General features: G+C 45.8%; 2 protein-coding genes across 3 annotated transcripts in view; both read right to left on the bottom strand.

The window, feature by feature from the left end:
- Nucleotides 1-7,439: 7,439 nt before the first annotated feature.
- Nucleotides 7,440-9,364, bottom strand: LOC116912114 (solute carrier family 25 member 51-like). Its single transcript, XM_032916018.1, has one exon. It carries the CDS (start codon nt 9,231-9,233, stop codon nt 8,292-8,294), a length of 942 nt encoding a protein of 313 aa, XP_032771909.1. The 5' UTR covers nt 9,234-9,364; the 3' UTR covers nt 7,440-8,291.
- A 752-nt stretch (nt 9,365-10,116) lies between these two features.
- The window catches only part of Klhl5 (kelch like family member 5), a 67,800-nt gene continuing 55,086 nt past the window's right edge, over nt 10,117-22,830 (bottom strand). For both annotated transcript variants that reach the window (XM_032916015.1, XM_032916014.1), the window contains exons 7-11: nt 19,261-19,485; nt 16,898-17,060; nt 15,291-15,503; nt 13,646-13,817; nt 10,117-11,294 (exon numbers count right to left, since the gene is read on the bottom strand). In XM_032916015.1, coding sequence (XP_032771906.1) covers nt 11,238-11,294; nt 13,646-13,817; nt 15,291-15,503; nt 16,898-17,060; nt 19,261-19,485 — 830 coding nt within the window. In that variant the 3' untranslated portion in view covers nt 10,117-11,237. The remainder of the gene's footprint in view (nt 11,295-13,645; nt 13,818-15,290; nt 15,504-16,897; nt 17,061-19,260; nt 19,486-22,830) is intronic.

Below are 22,830 nucleotides of genomic sequence, written 5' to 3'. Positions count from 1 at the left end.
ACACATGTATGTATGTACTGCATGTGTGTGTGTGTGTGTGTGTGTGTGCATATATGCACATATGCATGACCCAGTACACACGTGGAAGTGAGAGGACAAATTTAGGGGAATTGGTTCCCTCCTTCAACAGTGTGGATTCTGGGGATCAAACTCAGGGCCTTGGTGACAAGCACCAGCTGAGCCATCTCATCGCCCCCTCTTATACTCTTTCTGGTCCCTCTTCTGGGATGCACCCTGAACCTTGGAGGTGTGATCCAAATATCCTACTCAGGCCGAGTCACTTACTTTCAGTCAGAATCTGTCATTACCACTGCCCACTGCAAAAGGAAGCTTCTCTGGCCAAAGCAGAGAGAAGCACTGATCTATGATCATAAACTTCAGATATGCAGAAAGCACAGCAGCTACTTAGCAATCAATAGATTTCTCAGTGGGGCTTATCACATCCTCAGCCACGGCTTTTGGATGAGGTTCCAGTATTGGACATAGATTCCCTCTCCCGGAGCAGTCTTTAAATCCAACCAGAGAGACGCTGTTAGCGCTGTAACAGTCACACTAGCAATGGCCTCTTGCTCCCGTATGGCACATCTCGTTAGTAGTGAGCATGCGGGGTCCACAGCTCGGTTAAGATGTGATGACTTCTCTCCCCAGCAGCCCGCACAGCACCTTTCAGCACTCGGGAAGCAAGCCAGCTGAGAAGACCTTCTGGCCTAGCTCCAACTCTACTTCTTCTCTATGCCCTTGTGAGGACCGTTTCTTATTGACTATTTCAGATTCCACGTGTAACACAGTATCTCTCCCACCGCCCAAATATTGAGTAAAATGTCAATACATTTGAAAACGTGTGATGAAAGGAAACAGACATCTGTTAATATTCCTGTTGAAAGTGGACCACATGATTCTCTTAATAAGTTGAGAAGAGCAGATGGGCTGAGTGAACGGGGGCTGTTTGCCCACTGCATCCAACAGTTACTGCAGCCCCCTGCGGGCCTCACGTATTTTGGAGTCATGGCATGGTGGTACACAGCTTTGGTCCTAGTGCTCAGGAGGCAGATGTAGGCAGGTCTCTGAGTTACCAGTCTGTCAGGCTACAAAGTGAGGCTACTGAGATGGTTTTGTTCCCCCCCTCCCCCTCCTCCTCCTCCTCCTCCTCTCCTGTCTCCCCTCTGCCTCATCTGTCTCCTCCTCCTCTTCCCCTCCTCCTCCTTTTCTCCTTTTTGGCCCCTCCGCCTCATCTTTCTTTTTCTTCCTCTACCTCTTCCCCCCCTCCTCTTCCTCTCCCTCCTCCTCCTTCCTCCTCCTCCTCCTTCTCCTCCTCCTCCTCTTCCTCCTCTTCCTCCTCCCCTTCTTCTTCTGGATTACTAGCCTTAATTTTACTTAAAAAAGACTTCTATTTTAAATTACGCACACACATGCATGCATGGATGTGGAGGAATGTGTGCAGGGGTGTACATGCTTGTGAATACAGGCGCCTACAGAGGCTACAGGAGGGCTCAGGCTTCTCTGGGGCTGGAGTTACAGGTGCTTGTGAGGCACTGATGTGAGTGCTGGGAATGGAAGCCAGTTAGTGCCTGATCTCTCCACCTCCTTAGCCTCAGTTTTAAACAATCATTCCCGACTTATTTAACAACAGATTGTTATGTAAAATAAGAAATGAGCTGATCCCCGGCTCTGTCCCTCTGTATACTTACAACACTGCCACCATCCCTGACTGCCCTTTACTTCCTGATGATGGTGTGTCTTTCCCATCCCCCACTCATACTTTCCAGCCCTCTCCTCGCCTGCCTCCATCCCCAGCACACGGAGAGTGAAACCTCTGGGACTTTGTTAGTTCACCCTGAGCTCCACTCCCTCGGATGTGATTCAGCCAATATCAAAGCTCCTCCAACTCTGCGTTCACACAAAGGGAGTGGGGGCCATTATGAGAAGGTGTAACGGGCACATGCCAACCACAAAGATGGATATATTAATGGATGCTAAATAAAAATAAATGTAAAACACTGTCCAGTAAGCTCCGAACGAACTAACATGTGGCCCTCTCCTTGGCTTTGATCGATTTGCATGTAAGACATTGCCCTCCTACCCTTCAACTCAGTGGCGGTATTGATCAGAGGCTTTCTGAGGTAAAGGAATTCTCTGTTGGATTAATTCCTTCCCTCACATCCTCTGCAGCTTTGCCACTGTGTTTCTGATAGGAATCCAGTAAGTAGGTCAGCGTTGCCAAGCCTGTCATGTGGCATTTTCTCTCTGCTGTTCTCACATGGTGCAGCTATTCCTGTCGATGCCCAGAGACAGCTCTCCACGCTGCAGCTTCTCACTAACCTCCTCACTCTGCCTGCCATGGAGCCAAGACTCAGATGGCTGCAAAACTGACTACAACCACCGCTCCCTTAAACTCTGCTTATCATACAAAACTGTGTAACTTTAACGAGAGTTTCATGTCATGCACCCCAGTCCCACTCATCTCCCTGTCCCTTCATATCTGCCCTCCGCCCTTGCAACCTCCCCCTCAAGAGACAACACACACACACACACACACACACACGCACACACACACACACACACACACACACACACACACACACACACAAAGCAGACCAAAACAAAGCACAGAAAACATCTCATCGTGGAAGCTGTAGTGTGTCACAGTGCGTCCCACAGTATGTCCTCTGTCAACACTTCTTCACTTGCAAATGTTCATTGCAATGAATCATTGCTTCAGTCCAAGGCTCTGGCTTCTGTGATACCATCAATATTGAATCCTCACCAGGACTCCTCCCGGTTATCCTGTTGTTGCCCTGTGTCATGGAGGTCCTGCAGCTTTGGATCAGCAGGACCAGCCCCTCCACACTCTCCAACAGTTCACAGATGTTGTAGATTTTGGGGTGGGCCAACTCAAAGCTGTGGGTCTGGGCATGGGTGGTTGCTGAGCTGGTCAACCTGCTGGCTCTCCCCCATCTTCAGGACAAGGGCAAGCTCTCTAGCACTGCTCCAGCTAGGCCACCCAATGCTGCCATTGGCAGGAGGCAGATCAGGGTTGGCTTAACCACATCCAGGCCTGCAGAGCCAGCTCCACTGTGTTGCCCAGTTGAGGTGCTTAGTCCACGGGGCTGTGCCAGCGCTCCCACTCTCACACCCTTGGGGCTGGCTCACCCATGAGCTGTGCCAGCACTCCCACTCTCACACCCTTGGGGCTGGCTCGCCCATGAGCTGTGCCAGCGCTCCCACTCTCACACTCTCACACCCTTGGGGCTGGCTCGCCCATGCCTTTTGTCATCAGGGCCAACTCCACTGTGTTGCCCAGGCAAGGTGCAGGGCCTGCTCTCTTGAGTGCTGCGGCCAATGAGAGACAGGGCATGTTCTGTATGGCCCTTGGACATCTACATGGTCCCAGGCAGCTTCCCAGACCAGGGATGTCTCATGGTCTTTAGAGGTAATATGAGCCACAGACATCTACATTGACCCTGAAGTAGACATTTCTGGTTTCTTTAACAACTCAGCTGTGTCACATGGTATTTTTCTGGAAGCTGCTTTGTGAGAGGGCATGTGATATTTTGCTGAAAACAGACATTTGAGAGGGTGAGTGATGTTAAAAGAATATAAATGGAGCCCTGCAGTGAGATGATGCTGTTGCACTGCCAACATGTGTGACACTTCTCTGGTCTTTGCTGGTCGTCGCTGGTCTTCACTTCATAGAGAAAAATGAGCCACAGACCTTTTCATAGTCTTCTTGCCGCTTCTGCTGACTTGTGCAGATCCGAGATCCGGTGGAGCCTTGCTGTTTCTGCTGGATCTGGTTACTGCTAGATTCGTGTTTGGCATTTGCTATTAGACTGGGCTGCTGTACTGACAATGAAGAGTGGAACCACCCCCAAAGAACTACTTCTAAACAGATCTACAACCCCTTTTTCCTATCAGCCTTCTTTCTCCCCTATCCCGGTCAGTGGGCTGGAAGAGAGGTTGAAGTGTTTAAGAACCCTAAATAAAGTAGGTTTTGAAAAATCTGTGCCTACAGACCCTGTGACTGCAGCGCCGTAGACTTAGACACGGCCCTCATCTGCAGCCTCAGGTGGTGGGGCTGGCACTCACAATCAGTTCTTCTCCACTCTCTCCAGTCCCGTCTCCCTTCATAAAGCTCAAGCTGCTCTGCTTCTCTTTCTTCCCATCTGTGCACCACACACTTGCACATTGCAGTAGCTCCTGCTGTAGGCGGACCACATGGCTGGCAGCCCCCCAGCCCCGCACCGCACCCCCCATGACCTCCTCCTCTGTCTTTGATTCACCGCATGGCAGCAAATAGGCCCCTTGGTGTCTACAGCCCACCCATGCTGTGAGGTGGCAGGCCGGTCTCTGGGTGTCTTTCCCTCCCAGATTTGTGTGACATGGGGTGGGGTGTGTCTCTCCTTAGTTGAATTCTTTTTTTTTTTTTTTCTTAGTTGAATTCTTACTGTCATCTTTTACTATCCTTGAAAGTGGCAGTTACAGCTGGGGATGGCTCAGTTAGTGAAGCACTTGCTATGTAGACCTGAGGACCTGAGTTCAGAACCCACAAGAGAAGTCAGGCACAGCAGCCTGCTGAAGGGGTGAGGCAGGAGGGTCCCCAGAGCTTGCTGGCCACATGGTCTAGATAAATTGTTGAGCTCAAGGCTCAGTGAGAGGCTAAGATAGAGAGTGACTATTAGCCTCTGACCTTTGTGTACATGTGCACCTGCACATACATACCATACTACATATACTACACACACATATTCACACATTATATTACACACACAGGCATACAACATACACACACATACACTACATACACACATACAGACACCAACATTCCATATTCACACTGCACACACACATACACCACATGCACACATATATATATACCACATACATATACTACATACATACCACACATACCACACACACACACACACACCATGAACTACACACACTACATATACATATATACCACAAACCACACACACCAAACACACACATACCACACACACACACACACATACACCATATACCACACACACACACACACACACACACACACACCATATACCACACACACACACACACACACACCATATACCACACACACACACACACACACCATATACCACACACACACACACACACACACCATATACCACACACACACACACACACACACACCCCATATACCACACACATTACTGCTCTTCACGAAGAGTGAAAATAGAAATTTGCTGAGTAGAGTTTACGCAGAACTAGAAATACCAAGTCATCCAACTGGCTTTTAAGCAGTGTCCTGAGAGTAACTCTGTACCAAGTCAGACCTGGACGGAATACATATTGTTTTGGACACAAACATATTATAACATGTGATATTAACACAATAATATAAAACGTTAAAATAAAACTAGTTTAGTATCCACAAAGTAAAGCAATCAAATCAAAATATGCAAAGTTTCCCACACTCCTCAGTCCAAGCTGGTCTCCCCCTGACTGAGCCTCATTAGCCCAGGGGAAATTGTCACCCCAGGGCAGGGGACAGAAGGTGACTGTCAAGTTGTCATGATGCTCCCAATCAAACCTCCACCTCATTCCCTTTTGGACTAAAGAGCTTTTCTTCTTGTCTGAATTCTAAAATTCACTTATTTAAAAATGAAATTAAAAAATCCTCTTTGAGATGCTTATAAATTTAGAATTTTAATCTCAGTAATGTGTATTGTTATGCCATTTCAAGAAAAATATAGTATCTTTAATAAATCCTGTTGTTAATTTATGTTTCAGATAGGGACTCATGGTATATCCCTGGCTGTCCTAGAACTCACTATGCAGACGGGGTGGACCTTGAACTCACGAACCTCGAGCCTTCCAACTGCTGGGATTAATGGTAGATATGCCCAGCTCTCTAATAAAGCTTTTAAGAGTTATGGTAAGACAAAGTTTACTACCAGTGCCACTTCACGCCCTGACCATGTAAAACTACCACCAGAAAGTAGTTCCAGAACATTCATCCGCAAAGGAAACCCCTTACTCATCAGGCAGCCATAATCTATCGTCTCCCGCAGTCTCTGATGATCACAGGTCTGCTTTCTGTATGATTTTGTCTATCTTGGATACCTCATCCAGTGCACAGACAGCCTCTTGTGTCTGGCGCCTTCCCCTTATCACACTCACAGTTTACCCTTACCAACTGAGCCACCTCAAGCCCCTTCACTTCATTTCTTTAATACAGGACAGAGTCTCACTATGTAGACTGGGTTGACCTCAAACTCAAGAGATCCACCTGCCTATGCACTGGGTTTACACACCCCATGCCTAGCCTGGCCTGTGATGTCTAATTACTGTATACTTATGGTTTTAGTGTCATATCCAGGAAACCACCCCTAAGTCGAGGTCACCAAGGCTGTGTCTGTTTTCTTCTCAGGATTGTGGTTTCAATTCTGATATTTAGATTTTTGATCTACCTTGTTTTAACTTTGCACACAGTGTGAAAGGCTGAGCTCTCTTCCTCTCTGTGTGCATATTTTTCCTAAGCGGTTTGCATCCTTACTGGAAACTAGTGAGTCTGGTGCACTTTCTATAGTCACTTCTGGACTCTTTATCCTATACTATTGATCCGGACGTTTACTTACGAACTTTGACTAATGAAACTTTGCAAAAATAAATGGAAATCAGAAAACTGAGTCTGATCTCATTTCCCTGTTATTAAAGATGCTTCTTTTATTGGTCCTTGTGGGTCTCTTGTAATTCCATATGCATTTTAGGGTTAACTTTCCCAAGCTAGCAAAGTTGTTTAGGGTCTCAGTAGGGAGTGTGCTGACTAGCACGGTGGGCTGCTCTCACCTTAACCCTTGCTTTCTGACCTGTGAACCTTTGCTTGTTTACATCTCCGCTACTTCAGGGATGTGTGTATCTACACAGACTCCTCCCCATGTTCTCGGTGGCTCCCTTCATCTGATCACACTTCCCTTTTGTTAGTGCATAGAAACATTACAGACTTTGTGAGATCCTCCATGTTGCTGAAATTGTAGTTACCTAGGGGGCTTGTGCATGGGTTCGTTAGACTTTTTAAAGTGTAGGATTACAATATCAGTTAATATAGTTTTACTTCCCTGCTTTTATTTATTTTGTATACATGGATACAGTGTAGCTGTCAGACGCACCAGAAGAGGGCATGGATCCCATTATAGATGGTTGTGATCCATCTCTCCAGCCCCTAAAGATTCATTTATTATATATAAGTGCACTGTAGCTGTCTCCAGACACACCAAGAGAGGGCATCAGATCTCTTTACAGATGGTTATGAGCCACCATGTGGTTGCTGGGAATTGAACTCAGAACCTCTGGAAGAGCAGTCAGTGCTCTTAACCACTGAGCCATCTCTCCAGCCTCATTTAAAATCTGAATTCCCTATTTCTTTCTCTTTTCCTAATTTTTTTTTTTAAAAACTGTATGGAAGTGTTTATTTTTTAAAGTCTAGTACCAGAGAACAGGACAGACATGACAGTTACTACTCACAAGGGACAGTGTACCCACTGGTCGGCTGTGTCCACACCAGTAGCACAAACAAGTCAAGCAGAACAGTAGAGCTTGCAGTGAACCGCTTACAGCGGTGAAGCACACAATGTGTTAACTAGGGCACCCGATCTTTTGGCAATGAATTCAGTAAAAACAGCACAAGGACATTCTGGAAGGGCTTAAAGTCATATTCAGAATTAAACAGAAAATGTTCAAAGCTAAACAGTAAAATGGAAGCTTTCACTAGCTGCTTAATTCTATCAAAACTGAACAGAAATAGTTTGGAGAATGGCTATCTTAACAGCGCGTCATTTCAAAGCTAACCCCAACAATTCATCATGGAGCCACAGCCATGGCACTGAGCACCACCTCTGCTCCAGTCCTCCATGCAGAGCTCGGGTTTAATGACGATGACTCTCCTATGAGCAGAGACAAAATACATGAGGTGAGAGTGAGCCTGAGAAGCCCTGGGCCAGGAGCATGTGTTCTGGCTGCTGATGCCACAGTTTCCACACAGAAGGCCTAGCAACCCTTCCGGGAGGATGAGACAGTTGCCCTGAAAGGCCATCAGGTACAGGCTGGTTCCCAGGCAACAGCCTGAGGCTCTGGAGAAATGACCAAACCCCAACCCTGACCCCTGCCCACTGAAATCTGCACTGTTTGTCAAGGCTTTGTCCGTAATTAGGGCTTGATCTTAATGACACTACCTGTATTTAAGCCAATTAGGAACAAAGCCAAATTGCATTTTCCTTAGGTCTACTCAGTTGAGAATAACATCTCAGGTATCACACAATCTTTAACAAAAACTCATAAGTTGCATTGATTATTCCCCAGGAGATGAGCGAGCGGTGGTGATTCAGATGTGCACCTCTGAAAAGATTGATCAGTTTCCTGTCCCGTTCTATCCAGATTGTCTTGAAAACCACGGGGAGAGACTGGAACGGCCCACCAATCTGAGACTGTATTCGAGCTTTTACAACATTAACGGGGAAGCTTAAGAAGCCCAGCATGGCTCCGAGCACACCTCCACAGATGAAGTCGTTGACCAGATGTGCACTCTGTGTAGTGGCAGTAGGCAGATGCTCCTTAATGGGCCCTCGAAGGCCAAAAAAAAGGACATTGCTGAACCCATTTCGGAAAAGGATGGGCACCAAGCCTCGGTAATACTCTGCAACCCCATGGCATCTGAGCGCCCGGAAGGCCTGGTAAGTGTTTGTGAACTTATCGTGATGCTTGTGGTCCTGAAGCAAAGTCTGAACCCTTTCCAATGGAGTGAGAATGGCTTCTGTTGTCCCGGCAAGCAGCGCAGCCACACTTCGGGTGGCAAACTCAGGAGCGTTGCTCACGTGCTTGCGGAGCAGGCGCGACAGGTCCTCATACAGACCAAACATAAGCGCCAGCGTTGTCGTCTTCTGCATCAGTGGGGGGAGGATTCCCCGGTACAAGTTGCGGAACCCATCCTTCCTCAACTGCAGGATGGCGTCCCGGGTTTTGATGCCGTACAGCTGCTGCCGGAAGAGGATCTTCTGAACCGGGTACGTGATGGCCACGTTGGTGAAAGCGGCGCAGCAGCCACAGAAGTAATGCTTTATTTGCCCCATGTCAGCGAGGTGAGGTGACAAGTCCTGGTTTGATGAGGTCAACATCGGAGGCCTCTTGTCATGAGCTTTGATCCCATCATGGTGCTTCCAGCCGCTCCTCTCTGGGGAAGACTTAGCCTGTGACATCAACTGGGCCTGGCACCGAGGACAGCTTTCTGGTCACTTTCCAAGTGTTTTCCATCGTTAGCCTTCTCTCTTCTGAAGTCAATGATAAGTGCATTTCCCATGACCCCTGGCGCCGGCCCACAGGTCGGCCGGCGAGCGAGCCCGCGCCCGCGCAAGCGCAGACCCCTACTTTTTTTGATTACAACTCTAGTTCAGTATTGAACGGCACCAGAGGATTACAGGGTGAAGGTCTCTTTCTCTCTCTCTCTCATTCACTGTGCTGTCAGCTGTGGGCTTCAGAAAAGCCTCTTACCAGGTTAAGGGAACTTTCATCTCTCTCTCTCTCTCTCTCTCTCTCTCTCTCTCTCTCTCTCTCTCTCTCTCTCTCTCTCTTCCCCTCCCTCCCTCCCTTTCTTTCTCTTTATCACGAAGGCTACTGTATGTTAATAAATGCTTTAAAAATTAATAAAAGTAATCATTTTTCTCCTCTTTCTTCTATCTCCATAGAGGATGCCATTGTTTTTCTCAGGAATGTCATGATTATTGACTTAATGCTTTATGCATTCCCTTTCCTAAAGCAACACACACACACACACACACACACACACACACACACACAATTCTATGAGAGATTTAAACAAACTTTTCCTTAAATGTTAAGGAATCAGCTGGCCATGGAGCTGCATGCTTTTTATCCCAGCACTCAAGAGGCAATCTGGTCCACTTAGTGAGTTTTAGGCAAGCCAGGGCTACACAGTGAGACCCTGCCTCAAAGGGCAAAACCCAAACCAAAAAAAGTCAGTTCAATAAAGAGGGACTGTGCTTCAATTTTTAAAGAAAGCAATTAAATAAAGGCTACCTTAATATAAGATAAGAATGTATTAACCATAAAATAACATTGTACTTTGAAAGACGGGACTTTAGTTTATATCAATTTTTATATTAAGGTAATGACTTTTCTCTTAAAGGGGAATTTCATACAATATTGCTGCCCTGGGCATTTTACAAACAATAAACAATCCAGACACTATTAACATTCACGTGTGTAATTAGAGTTTACAAATGTACAAAATTTGGAGTAACAAATGCTTTAAACTTATTTTTCAAATATTCAGTTAACATGTCCCCCGCTACCTCCCAGGTTTTTGATTACAAAGAAGTACAATGGGTTCCTAACTGTGTCCGCATGTTTGGAACAAGGCAGCAGACAGAACACAGGAACAGCCTAACAATTGTGTCAGTATCAAAAGGGCAAAATCAAATAAAAGTTTGCAATATAAAAGAAAATAAACCCCCATAATTAAATACTAGTTAGGTGGGAGAACATCAGAGAGCATATAGCATTTACTTTCTCTACACAAACTTGCATATCTTATTGTAAGCACCCTGCTTTAATCTCAGTGCTATCCTATCGCAGGTCTTGATGGATCTAGATGGAATGGAATGGCTATTTAAGTAGGACCCAGAGATCCAGTCAAGTCTTTATTTGGTCAGTCTTATTTTTAATGCCTTATGTGTTTTTCTTTATTCTTGGGTTATACCAATTTTAGTAATAAAATTCCTAACTATCATACATAATCATTTGTACCTGAAAAAGCTAGCTAGCATAGTCTTTAGTATGTCATTAAAATAGTAGTTTGATTAAACGATAAAAAGTATGGAAGCTCATGTATGACAAACTTATAAAATGTTTTAGATGTACAATAAAATATTATTGTACGCTTGTACTGTGATAACTCTGGACAATGTGACTCCAGTTGGTGCTGGGTGGTTCTGGGGGCAGTGCACTTGTGTTCATATTGTATACCAAGAAGGTATGTTCCCAGTCCTCCAGCTGTGGCTCTAATGTATGGAGAAATGAAGTATCCCGTCCTGGTGTATCCCCATCGTTTCAACATCTTCATTCAAATGAGGCACTTTGTGCCTAGTGATGTGGCACTGCACGTTCACTAAAAAACAAACCCATGGGAGGACTGTCTATTAGAGAGAGAGAGAGCATCTCTCTGCAGAGGATGAAGTAGGACGTCATATCTTCACAGTCACAACACACGCTCCAGCTCTTCCTAGGCACAGCGGTGCAACCTGAAAATGGACAAGAGACATAGGAGTGGGGTGTGGAGGAAGATGCACCTAGGTGTGCTGTGAGAACAGGCGAGTGACAGGACAACCACGTAGACAGGGTAGCTTAGTAAAAGGAAGGCAACCACTTCCTGCTCTGGGACAGTGCTGGCCGTGGGGTATCAGTGGCTCCAGACTTTTCCATCTTACTTCAGCTCCTCTACGAATGCCTTTTTATCCATTATTAACACAGGATGGCGAAAGCAGCTACTTTCCAGGTACTGCCAGTGTAAGCTCACATTTCTAGGTGCCTAAAAGGGCAACCATAGTAGTGGCATCCAAACAAGATAGCTGTGTGCTTACAGATTACTGGCTTATAGTAAAGGCAGCCTAGGCTCCTGCCTGTTTAGGATTAAACCTCTGTGTCTCATGGATTGGGCTATGCCCCACCTATAACCTTAACCACCTATGGTTCTTTACTGTCTGTTCCAGGAAGTGACAACTGTGCCTTTGTTTCAGGAGACTGTTATGACCACCTGGTTAACTATTTCACAGTCACGCCTTTGCTTTAGGAGCTGTTTCCAACTTGTTCTGCTTATGTTCTGCTTCTCTAACCCCCCACCCCCCACTTGCCTGCCAGATTCATTTGGAGACCCCCTACTCCTGAGCTATAAAAACCCCCATCTTCCCCATGTCCAAGGCTGATCTTTTGAATCCTGTATTAGGGAGAGACAGCCCATGTACCCGAATAAAAAAGCTTGCTTTCAGGCTGGACCTAGTCGCCCCTTACATATGTAGCAGATGTGCAGCTTGGTCTTCATTCATGCTGAAGAGGGGGCTGTACCTGGCTCTGTTCCTGCCTGTGGGTCCCACACCCCTAACTGTGCTGCCTTGTCTGGCCTCAGTGAGAGAATGTGCTTAGTCCTGCAGTAACTTGATAAGCACTTCGGAGTGATACCTGGGGAGGGGCGCTCCCGCTTCTCAGAGAAAAAGGGGAGAGAGGAGCTGTGTGTGTGAGGGACTGGAAGGAGAGTGGGGGCTGATACTGGGATGTAAAGTGAATAAATGGATTAATGGGAAAAAGGGCTGCAGAGATGGCTCAGTGGTTAGGAGCACTGATTGCTCTTCCTGAGGTCCTGAGTTCAATTCCCAGCAACCACATGGTGGCTCACAACCATCTGTAATGGGATCCGATGCCCTCTTCTGGTGTGTCTAAGACAGAGACAGTGTACTTATATATAATAAATAAGCAAATCTTTAAAATAAATTAATGGGGAAAAGCTTGCTTTAATTTGCTTGGCTATGATTTGGGTCAGTGATCTTTCTCTGAGCATCTGTGAGATAAACACTCTTCCACCTTCCGTTGAGTCATCTCATCCACTGAAGAAATAGACTGAGGTCTCGTGACTGAAATCTGTTAGTCTATGCTCTCTTTAACCGTAAGCTCCCTGTGCACACTCTTACTGCCGTCCTTTCCCTAGGGTGTTAGCAGTTAGTCTTCATTGTGACTTTCACTGATTTTAGAGTCAGGGAAACCCCTCTGCTTGTGTCCATGAGGGCGTTTCCCGAGACCCACCTTGAGTGAGGGCGGGGTCCTGGGTTGAATTAAGAAGGGAGGAAGTGGGGCACTGTGGTGGTTGAATGAGAATGGTCCCCATAGGCTCACAGATTTGCATGCTTGGTCCCTAATTGAAAAACTGGAAGAATCAGGAGGTGTGCTCTTGATGGAGGAAGTGTGTCATTAGGAGTCAGGCTCTGAGGACTAAAAAGCCCATGCCAGATCCAGTGTCTCTGTCTGTCTATGACAGGGCACCAATATTTATTATTCTATACTTCCTAACCTCAGACACAGCGTGACCAGCTGCCTAATATTTCTGCCACCATTGATCTTCCCGCAGATAGGCCTTTCCAGAAAGAGATGTGGTTAGCTAGGAGGAATTTGGATTTTGGTATAAAATCAGACAGTGCATCTTGTTTTTTTAAAATATTTAGTCAAGAGGCAACTTTATCTCACTAAAAATACTAGTTTGTTTTTATTTATGTGTATGACTGTTTGCCTGCACGTGTGTATGTGCATGTGTGTGCAGTGTCTTGCCTGCATGTGTGTATGTGCATGTGTGTGCAGTGTCTATAGAGTCCAGAAGAGGGCATCGGATCCCCTGGAACTAGAAGATGTTGTGAGCCTCCATGCAAGTGCTGACAACCAAACTTCTGTCCTCTGCAAGAGCAGCAAGTGCTCTCTCAATAGCTGAGTTGTCTCTTGGCCCCCACATTTGAGTGAGGCATGTCAGTGCTGGATGAAGTTGAGAGGGTCTTATGGAAAGATGTTTCCAGGAGAAGAGAGAGGTGAGGCGAGGAGAAACGAAGCAGCGTACCTGGGTCCATTCATTGGTCTGGGGGTCATAAGCCTCCACTATGTTCAGGTAGGTCTGTCCGTCATAACCCCCAACAGCATACAGCTTGTCACCAAGTAAACACACGCCCACCGCATCTCGGCTAATGCTCATGGATGCCACTGCAGTCCACATGTCTGTTTTGGGATCATATCTGAAAGACAAGTTTACAACTCGAGCTGACATTGCTCTTGAAATATTTGGGGCACAAACATTTGTCTTGCAAGTCTAGCTTCTGTCTGATCTCTGACATAAATATGTTGTACACATTTTAGAGAAAAAAAGATCAGCATTTTCCTAAAAACACCAAACTTACGGTGTTAAAGATTCATTTAGTAGGTACAGCACACTTTAGAGGTCGACACATACAACCTGCTTCAAGGCTTTGGTGTCCTCAGTGAAAATGTGGGCAAAGCAGTATATTAAGCTGTGTGAGATGACCTAAACTCTCAGTTATGGTAGCTGTCCGCTCTTTCTTGCTCTTTTAAAACTAGAATTGCTCAATGGTGTGGTTTAAAGGGTAGATAGACATCATGCTAACAGGCCATATTGCTTCCGACGTTTCTTATGTCAACATCTGTCTTTTCTTGGTGTAATGAATCACACTAAAGACTCCTGGATTTCCTTCCTGGACCATAGCACGAGCGGGGTTGTGATTACCTTCTCCCACTACAGAGGAGACGCGGCAGCAACACCAGGCCTGCTTGTTAATAGAGACTTCTGAGTATCATCTGAGCCTAGATCAGGTCTGACCACCTTGTAATTTACAGTTACTTCTCTAAGTAAGCACTCCAACCTTAAACAACTGGACCATTCTCGTGTTTTGGTACCCACTGATTTCATATTCTTCTTTCAGATCTAAAATCCTTGCCGCTGCCCCAGCGCTCTGTGCAACCTGCTCCTCCCACACCATCTCCTCTCTAGCACTCCGTGTGACCTGCTCTACCCAGACCACTTCCTCTCCAGCTCTCTGGCTCTCTGGCCACACAGGTGCCCTTCATATCTCAGGTGAACCATACATATATATTTCTGTTTTGGAGCGTTCACGCATGATTCTAGTGATTCTTTCTGTAAAATGCATTCATTTCTGTCTTAAACTAAACAGAAAATGTGTGAATACTTGACTGGCTGGCCAAATCCTCACTGTTAAGTTGTCTACTAGGCCTAAAAGCTGAGTTTTTATGACTAGCATATATGACTTGCTTAGGCCTTTAGGACTCATAAGAACTTCTAACTTTTCTTTATCGCCTTCTAATATTTCATTGTATATCAGAATGGCGCAGCTCTGTCCCCACCCTTCGCACTTCTAACTTGGCTTCCCAGCCCTGACTCGTTCTTTCTGAGATCTCAGCTTATTTACGTTTCTGGTAAGGTAGAACCCAGCACAAGACAAATGCTTGTCCCAGTGGGTGCACCTCAGGCTCACTCCCAAGGTAACGTATGAGGAGACGGGAATCCAAGTGTGCGGTTGGGAGACAGGTAGAGAGACAGCCAGAGAAGACAATCCGGTGTTCTCAGAACTGTGTGGAGACCATGCTGACCGGTGCTCACTAGTCTTATGACGTTGGAAGTGTGTGAAACTGTTTGTTTGTTTGTTTGCTCTTAGCTTTCCTACACAGGAAGTTACCTCTCCACACAGTCCGAGAGCCTGGAAGTCAAGTTGGATGTGGGAGCATCGTGCCCACCGATGGCATACAGCAGTCCATTCCAGGTCGTGACTCCTACACCGCCTCTCCTTTTTGACATCTGGGCACACAGTGTCCATTTATTGGTATGAGGGTCAAAGCATTCTACTGACTTGAGGCAGGAACTCCCATCGCGGCCACCAACTGCATAAAGTCTGTAAGAAGGAACAAATGTGGTGACAGAGAAGGCAGTGCTGGGCTCAGACTTACCACAAGCAGCTATTGCTGTGACAGCCACTGACTAAAGTGTCATTGGTGATGCAGCACGCTGACGGCACTAAGAAAGAAGATATGCTGCCAACGAAACGACACCTGCAGTAGTCATCTAAAGTGATTTCCACGTCTGTGCCCATTAGGCCCTTACAACACTAATGCAAAGGACTTAGCACGTGGCCCCGAGGAAGCAAGAGCTTAGGCAGAAATTATATTCCTTGTTTTGTTTTTCTGAGCCAGGGTCTTACTATGTAGCCTCGGCTGCCTTAGAACCCATTCCATAGACCAGCCTTGCTTTAAACTCAGAGTTCTGCCTCTGCCTCTGGAATTAAGGATGTGTGGTAACTCTACCCACCATCTTTTTTTTCGTATGTCATAATTCAACCTTCCCTCCTCCCTCTATCTGTGATGACACGAACGCCATGAAACAAAGACATTAATTATAAATCATCTGGGGGTTTATTTTATGGTGGAAGAAAGGGTGAGAAGGTTTGTACTTTATCCTCACACAATTGAGAACTGTGAGTGAGGACCCCGTACAAATCCGTACATTTACAGCAGACAAAGGGTAAGCAAATGTGTTTTCTTAAATCCATTCTGGGGTCACCAGTCTACCAAGCTAAGAAAGAAAGAAGAAACAAAAGTAAGGATGACTCAGTGAAAATGATGGACAGGATCGTTAGGGAGGCACCGAGAGAGCACAATACCTTTAATTTTTAAATTTATGTATCAATGTTTCCATTTTCATATATGCGCATATACATACTTTGTATGTATGTGGGTATGTGGGTTTGGGGGTACACATACACGTGCATGTGTGCACATGTCGAGCCTAAGGTTGATGTTACATATCGTCCTCCATTGCCCTATACCTTTTCCAGCAAGGCAGGACACTCAATCAAACCCAGAGCTCCTGAATAAGGCTAGCCTTGCTAGGTGGCTTGCCCTGGTGGTGCCCTGTCTCTGCCTTTGCAGGCTGGAATGACAGGCGGGCAGCCATATTCATCTGGCGTTTGCATGGGTTTTAGGACCTGACTGTGCTCCTCACTTTTATTCAGCAACCGCTTTAACTGCAAACATCTTCCAGCCCACTGTAGTACTTTAAAAAGAGCACATAACTTCGAAGGTGTTTAAACCACCAGATGGTTGCTGTTCAATTAATATTGGGTGTTTATATTAAACGTATCCACTCCAAAGCAGCATTGTGCAGTCCCTTAGCTACGTGCAGTGAGGGGTGTTACGGACAGGGGTTAGAGGAAAGGCTTCGTTAACTCCACGCAAAGAACTCTAGTGATAATAAATAAATCTGGTTTATTGGGACTGAAATAGAACTTACTTTCCACTCAGTACTGCCACACCAACTGTGCTCCTGGGAGTGGACATAGTGGCAACAAAATTCCACTGGCGGGCCTGGGGGTCCCATCGCTCCACAGTATTCAGATAGCTCCAGCCGTCGTGCCCTCCGACTGCGTACATGGGGCCTTCCAGTACCGCCACACCTACCAGTGGACCAGGAAGAGAGAAGGACTTAAATCTGCTCAAAGCTCGGATTTAATCAAAATGTAAGTGCAATAAGTCTGAAACATGCAATCGTGACCAGTCACAAATAGGATGGCTCCTGTCTCCCTCAGGGCTTTCCTGAGGTAGATGGGGCTGAACCAGCACTGCGATTCTCTTCCTGAAAACTAGTATTCTGAGGTTCAACAGGGGAAAGTTATTATGCACGTACCGCCATTTCCAAAACCTTCAGTCCTCAGGCTTCCAATCTTTCCTTTTCCCCCCAGGACTTTGGAATCCTGGGATTTACCGTGGCTGAGTCTGAGACCACGGCCTTGTGTTTATTGGTATCATCATCAAGGAACAGAGCCAGCAAAGGTCTCTTAGGTTTATACTGTTTCTACTCAGGAGGCCCTCCACACAACACGCCCTTGTGGGTCTGTACTGTCTTACAGGACACAGATGTGAAAGACATCAGGCGTGTACCAACTTAAACCACGGGACAATGTAAGGGAGGGCAGAGGGAGCCAGGACACCTGTGTGACAGTCGCTAGGAGAAGCACGGGCGCCATCAGAGACCGTGCACAGAGCAGGAGACGGCACAGCAACCGCGTTCGACTGAGCAGGTAATCGGAGGGGAGAGGACGGGAGACGAGGGAGTCGGGAATAACATTCTCTGACTTTATCCCTCAGAAGGGCTTCCTTCAGATTTCATTCTGAACGGGATGGAGTCAGCCAAGGATTTCTTGTTTCCCTCAAACTCATGGTCCTCCCTCCTGTGCTTCCCAAGTGCTGGAATTACAGGTGTGAACCACCACATCCGGTTAAGTAGAGCGATTTCTAAAAAGATGTATTTATTTGTTTTATTTATGTGAGTACACTGTAGCTGTTTTCAGATACACCAGAAGAGGGCATCAGATCCCACTGTGAGTCACTGTGTGGTCACTAGGAACTGAACTGAGGACCTCTGGAAGAGCAGTCAGTGCTCTTAACCGCTGAGCCATCTCTCCAGTCCCCAAGCAGAAGATCTTAAGAAGAGGTATGACACGATGGCGGCCAAAACACCTCTAATTCAAACCTAGGAATCTTGGCCAAGTTGGATAAAAGAGCCACCGCTCACATGTGACCCAAACTAGCATATTATTTCACTTGTTTTATATGTGTGTGTGTGTGTGTGTGTGTGCATGCATGCACCAATAGTACTGGCTACTGAAGACTCGTACACACAAACACACGCAAAATATACTTACACATATTTAAATTTGCATATATTACCCATTTTACAAAATATATCCAATTTCACATATACAAACTATCATTCATCAAAGGCCTAAAAGAAGGGCTCACTTAGTCCAACTTCTTTTTTTTTTTTCTTCTCTTTTTTTTTTCGGAGCTGGGGACCGAACCCAGGGCCTTGCACTTGCTAGGCAAGTGCTCTACCACTGAGCTAAATCCCCAACCCCCCAAGTCCAACTTCTTGAATGGTGGATCTGAAAATACAGTTTAGCAGGGAAAGTCCTTCCTAAATGAAATCTTCATGTAATTCCCACGCATGAAGAAATTTAAAAACTTCCTAATTAAGTTCATCTTGTAAGATCAGATGTATACAATTTACCTATTAAAAGCAGATGGCAGCCAACAAGCATTTGTAACTCTAGCTTCTGGGTTCCCATTACCCTGCATCGCATATGAATGGTGTCCGTATATGCATTCAGGTAAACACCCATATATGTAAAAAAAATAGAATGAAAAGAAATGCCTGCATGTTTGGTTTGGGGATGTGTGTGAATTCAGTCATTTCTGCTTAAAAACCATAATAGACATACACACACACACACACACACACACACACACACACACACACACACACTTTATCATTATTGCTTTTCATATAATATAAAATGATGGTTTTAGCGAGCATTTAATTGGGCTACCTATGTCAATTGCTAATACAAAGTGTAACGTCAAGAACATGGCTGGTCAGACCGGCGTGCTTCCCTGATTCCTGTGGATCCGATGATTTCCCTTATGGAGTTCCATTTATGCACCTGCTCCTGCTCTGCTTTCTGCCTCTCAGGTATGAGGGATGCTTGGCAAGTGATGCTGACTGAACCCCTCACAGGTCTCCTGCCTGGTGCAGATGGGAACGACGCAGTGGCATCCTGACGCATGGCTTCTAAGTAGGTGTGCAGATACACTTACCTAGCCCGTGCCTGTGTGTGGACATAGGCGGCATCACACTCCAGGTTTTTGTTTTGGGGTTGTAGCACTCTACGGTGTTCAAAGTCTTCAGCCCATCTCGCCCTCCGACCACGTACAGCTTGTCATCTAACACTGCGACACCGAACTGTAGCCGCCTCCCGTTCATGTTTGCCACAGGAGTCCACATATTGGTACGGAGGTCATACTTCTCGATGCTTGTTGCTCCTTAACAGGGACAAAGAGAGTTATGAGACTACAAGCTCCACCACAGCCATGTTACAGACACAGAAGTAGGATTTATCTTGTGTGGTGTGTGTGTGTGTGTGTGTGAGTGTGTGTGTGTGTGTGTGTGTGTGTGTGTGTGTGTGTGTGGTGTTTTTCTTTGTCGTTCTCCACTTGGTTTTTCAGAGGGGTCTCTCTGAACCTGGAACTCACTGTTTTGGTTAGGCTGGCTGGAGAGGGGGCTCTAGGAACCCACCTGTCTGCCTCCACAGCAGTGGGATTGCACGAGTGTGCTAGCTCTGTATGGTTTCTGGGGATCTGAATCGATAGCAACACTTTTATTCCATCTTATGAAGCACCTGCAGTGTGGCCCTTGCCTACCCGGTGACCTCTTCTCCCATCATTCTCCAGGCCTCAGCATTAAACCATCCAGCAGGAAATGTTCTTTGTTCAAAGAGGCCAGGAAGACATTCAGCAGTGGGAGGAAGTGCAGGGCAGCGGAGTATCATGGAAGTCAGAGGTACAAAGGTTTACAGCATCAGTCCGATAACAGTATCAACTGCACAGGAAGTAGAAAGCACAGGAACTGGCTCCGCGGAGGATTTTTGGGAGGACGCCTTATCTGAGTGGCTGAGATGTGGTGAGGAAGAAGTGCAGGGAGGGGGCAGCAGGGATTATTCTGAGGAGTCCAGCCAGTGTAGACAGGGTTCTGGGACAGGCCGAGCCAGGCTGTCTCCCTTTTCAGATCTGGATTGTTGGGTTGTTTATAGAAGTCAATGGAAGGGTCCAGGGGGAGGAAACCGGTGACCCAGGAGATAAAGGAGACAATTATTTCGTGAGGTTCTGGAGGAAAGAACGGTAACAACAGGGTGGGGTGGGGCTGACTCCACACAGGGGAGGAGGCACCAGCCATGGCAAGGAGGAAGGACAAAGGTCACCCCGGAGCCGTGCTGTGGGAAGTGAAGGGAGTTACTACCCAAGGGGTTTACCATGGAAAATTCCAGAACTCTTGCTCTCTTTAAGATGTGGGACAGTGGAGATTTAAGAAAAGGTAAAAGAAAGCATCATTCTAAAAAAAAAAAAAAAATCTAACTCCCAATTATGTCGAGCTTGAGTCTTTTTCCTCTCTAAGCTGATAATTTATCAGCCTGTTCTAGCTTTATAAAGGACTCCAGTCACAGTGAACACTTACTCCTCAGGCTTGAAACACCAGACCTTCAGAGCTCCTACTGCTGATGACCTAAAACCGGAACGTCTGGTTCCACACGCGGATACTGTATTTTCTTATACTTACTGACTGGCCCTACACATTCTAAGGTTTTTTTTTTTTTTTTTTTTTTTTTTTTTTGAGCTGGGGACCAACCCAGGGCCTTGCCGCTTCCTAGGTAAGCGCTCTACCACTGAGCTAAATCCCAGCCCCACTAAGGTTTTTGAGATTGACACCAAGTCTCATTCCATTTTTGTATTCTCACAGCACTAAACAAAATCCCTTCTAAATATTAGTTGGTTAAAAGTAGTTTTTACTTTGCAAATTCTTTCTTTATAATATTTGGCAATAATATTTTATTTGTATACTTAGATTATATTCATGTGTAAATTATCAAGATTGTATGCATTTGATTCTTCACTCCAACCATCACCTTAAAATCTTCTACCAAATAAATTAAAATAAAATAAAAATCGTCTTCCATCAAGAAAAAAATTTCTTCATAGATGAATTTTCAAACTTTCTTTTGGTTTTGTGTAGGATTTTGTCATATACTGAAAACTCAAAATTTAAAAATCTAAAACAATAAATAAATGTAAGTTTGTGGGTGTGTTGGGGTGGCAGGAGTTGGGGAGGCACAGTGGTTAAGAGCACCTAGGTTTAATTCCTAGCACCCACGGGGTGACTCATAGCAGTTTGTAATGGAAGGGTAGGGAGGGTGCAGGATCTACTGCCCTCTTCTGGCTTCCACAGGCACTGCATGCCTAGGGTCACATTAGATGAGCCAAGTTGGCCAGTGGGGCTGGAACAGGGCTGAGAGCAGGACCATGAGAAGCTGAGACTGAGAAGCATAGGCAAGTCAGAGAGCTTCTGTCAGGGCTGCAGGCACCTCCTCTAGGAGGATGGGCAAAGATCAAGTACACAGAGAGGTCCATAAGAACCCAGAGCCTATAACAGCCCCGCATGAGCTTCAACCTCTAGTAACCACTGTTGTCAGGATGGTACAAAGATCTGCCAGCCACTATAACCAGGTTTGTACCCCAAACACTTGTGTTTAACGTTCGTTTGTTTGTATGTATGTATGTATGTATGTATGTATGTATGTATGTATGTCTTTTTTCTTAATTAGAGTAAAAAGTCAAAGAAATGGTAACCCTGTAGCCCTAAATATTTCAGCAGATTTTCCTCAGATCTCTCTGCAAACCATTATTTTTTAGAGTCATAATACAACCATCGAGACCTGGAAAATTCACATTTACAGTGCTTTTAGCATTTTCTTATCAATTTCAATCATGACCTGCATGGCGAAACAAGAGAACAAAACTAAACAACAACAAAAACAAGACAATACAATAGTTGACATTCTTCTTTGTGTTCCATAATTTGGAATGAAGTCTGATCTTTTTCTTTACTTTTTAAAATTATGCGTATGTATATATGGATGCATGTGTGCATGTATGTATATATCTGTGCACGTATGCATGCATGTTTGTGTGCACGTACATATGCATGTATGTGTCTCTCTTTGTGTATACACACGCACACTTGTGTAGATGCCTTCAGGCAGAAGATCTCAGGTCCCCTGGAGCTGGAGTTACAGGTAGTTGTGAACTGTCTGAACTCTGGTCCCTGCAGTAGCACCGCTCCTTAACTGCTGAGTCCAGTCTCTAGCTCCTACGTCTATGCTCTGAAATTTATCTTCTGGCCTCAGCATCTTTAATATTACAGACAGTCTGTAGAACAGAGGCTGTATCCTGTAGAACGTCTCCTGGGTTGGACCTGTGCTTTCCCCATGACTCAAGTGACTTCTGGATAGCGGTCCTGTCAGAGCACTTGCTGCTTGGTCTCACCCCTGGCAATGCCAGCCTAGGTCTCTCAGTTGAGGTCGTGCATCAGTTCTCAGTGCTTGTAAAGACAGCGCTTTACCTTTTGTAACAACCAAGACAGTTACAACCAAGTGCTCCACAACCTGAATCTCTGACTGTCACAACTTCTCCGTGAACTTCTGACTTTCAACTCAGAGATGCTGTGTGTTGGTGGCTGCCAAATGGTTAATCTTTCTTTCTTTAATTTTTTTTCTTTTCTTGCTGCAGCACTGGGGATTGAACCCAGCGCGTCATACGAGTGAAGTGTCCCGCTGA

Source organism: Rattus rattus, chromosome 11 (assembly GCF_011064425.1).
Source record: "Rattus rattus isolate New Zealand chromosome 11, Rrattus_CSIRO_v1, whole genome shotgun sequence".
NCBI classification, from domain to species: Eukaryota; Metazoa; Chordata; class Mammalia; order Rodentia; family Muridae; genus Rattus; species Rattus rattus.
The sequence above is the reverse complement of the archived record's forward strand: the minus strand, read 5'-3'. Positions and strand labels throughout refer to the sequence as shown.

What these genes read in the sequence shown, in the direction of transcription:
- LOC116912114 (XM_032916018.1), bottom strand. Translation starts at nt 9,233, where the DNA reads ATGTCACAGGCTAAGTCTTCCCCAGAGAGGAGCGGCTGGAAGCACCAT.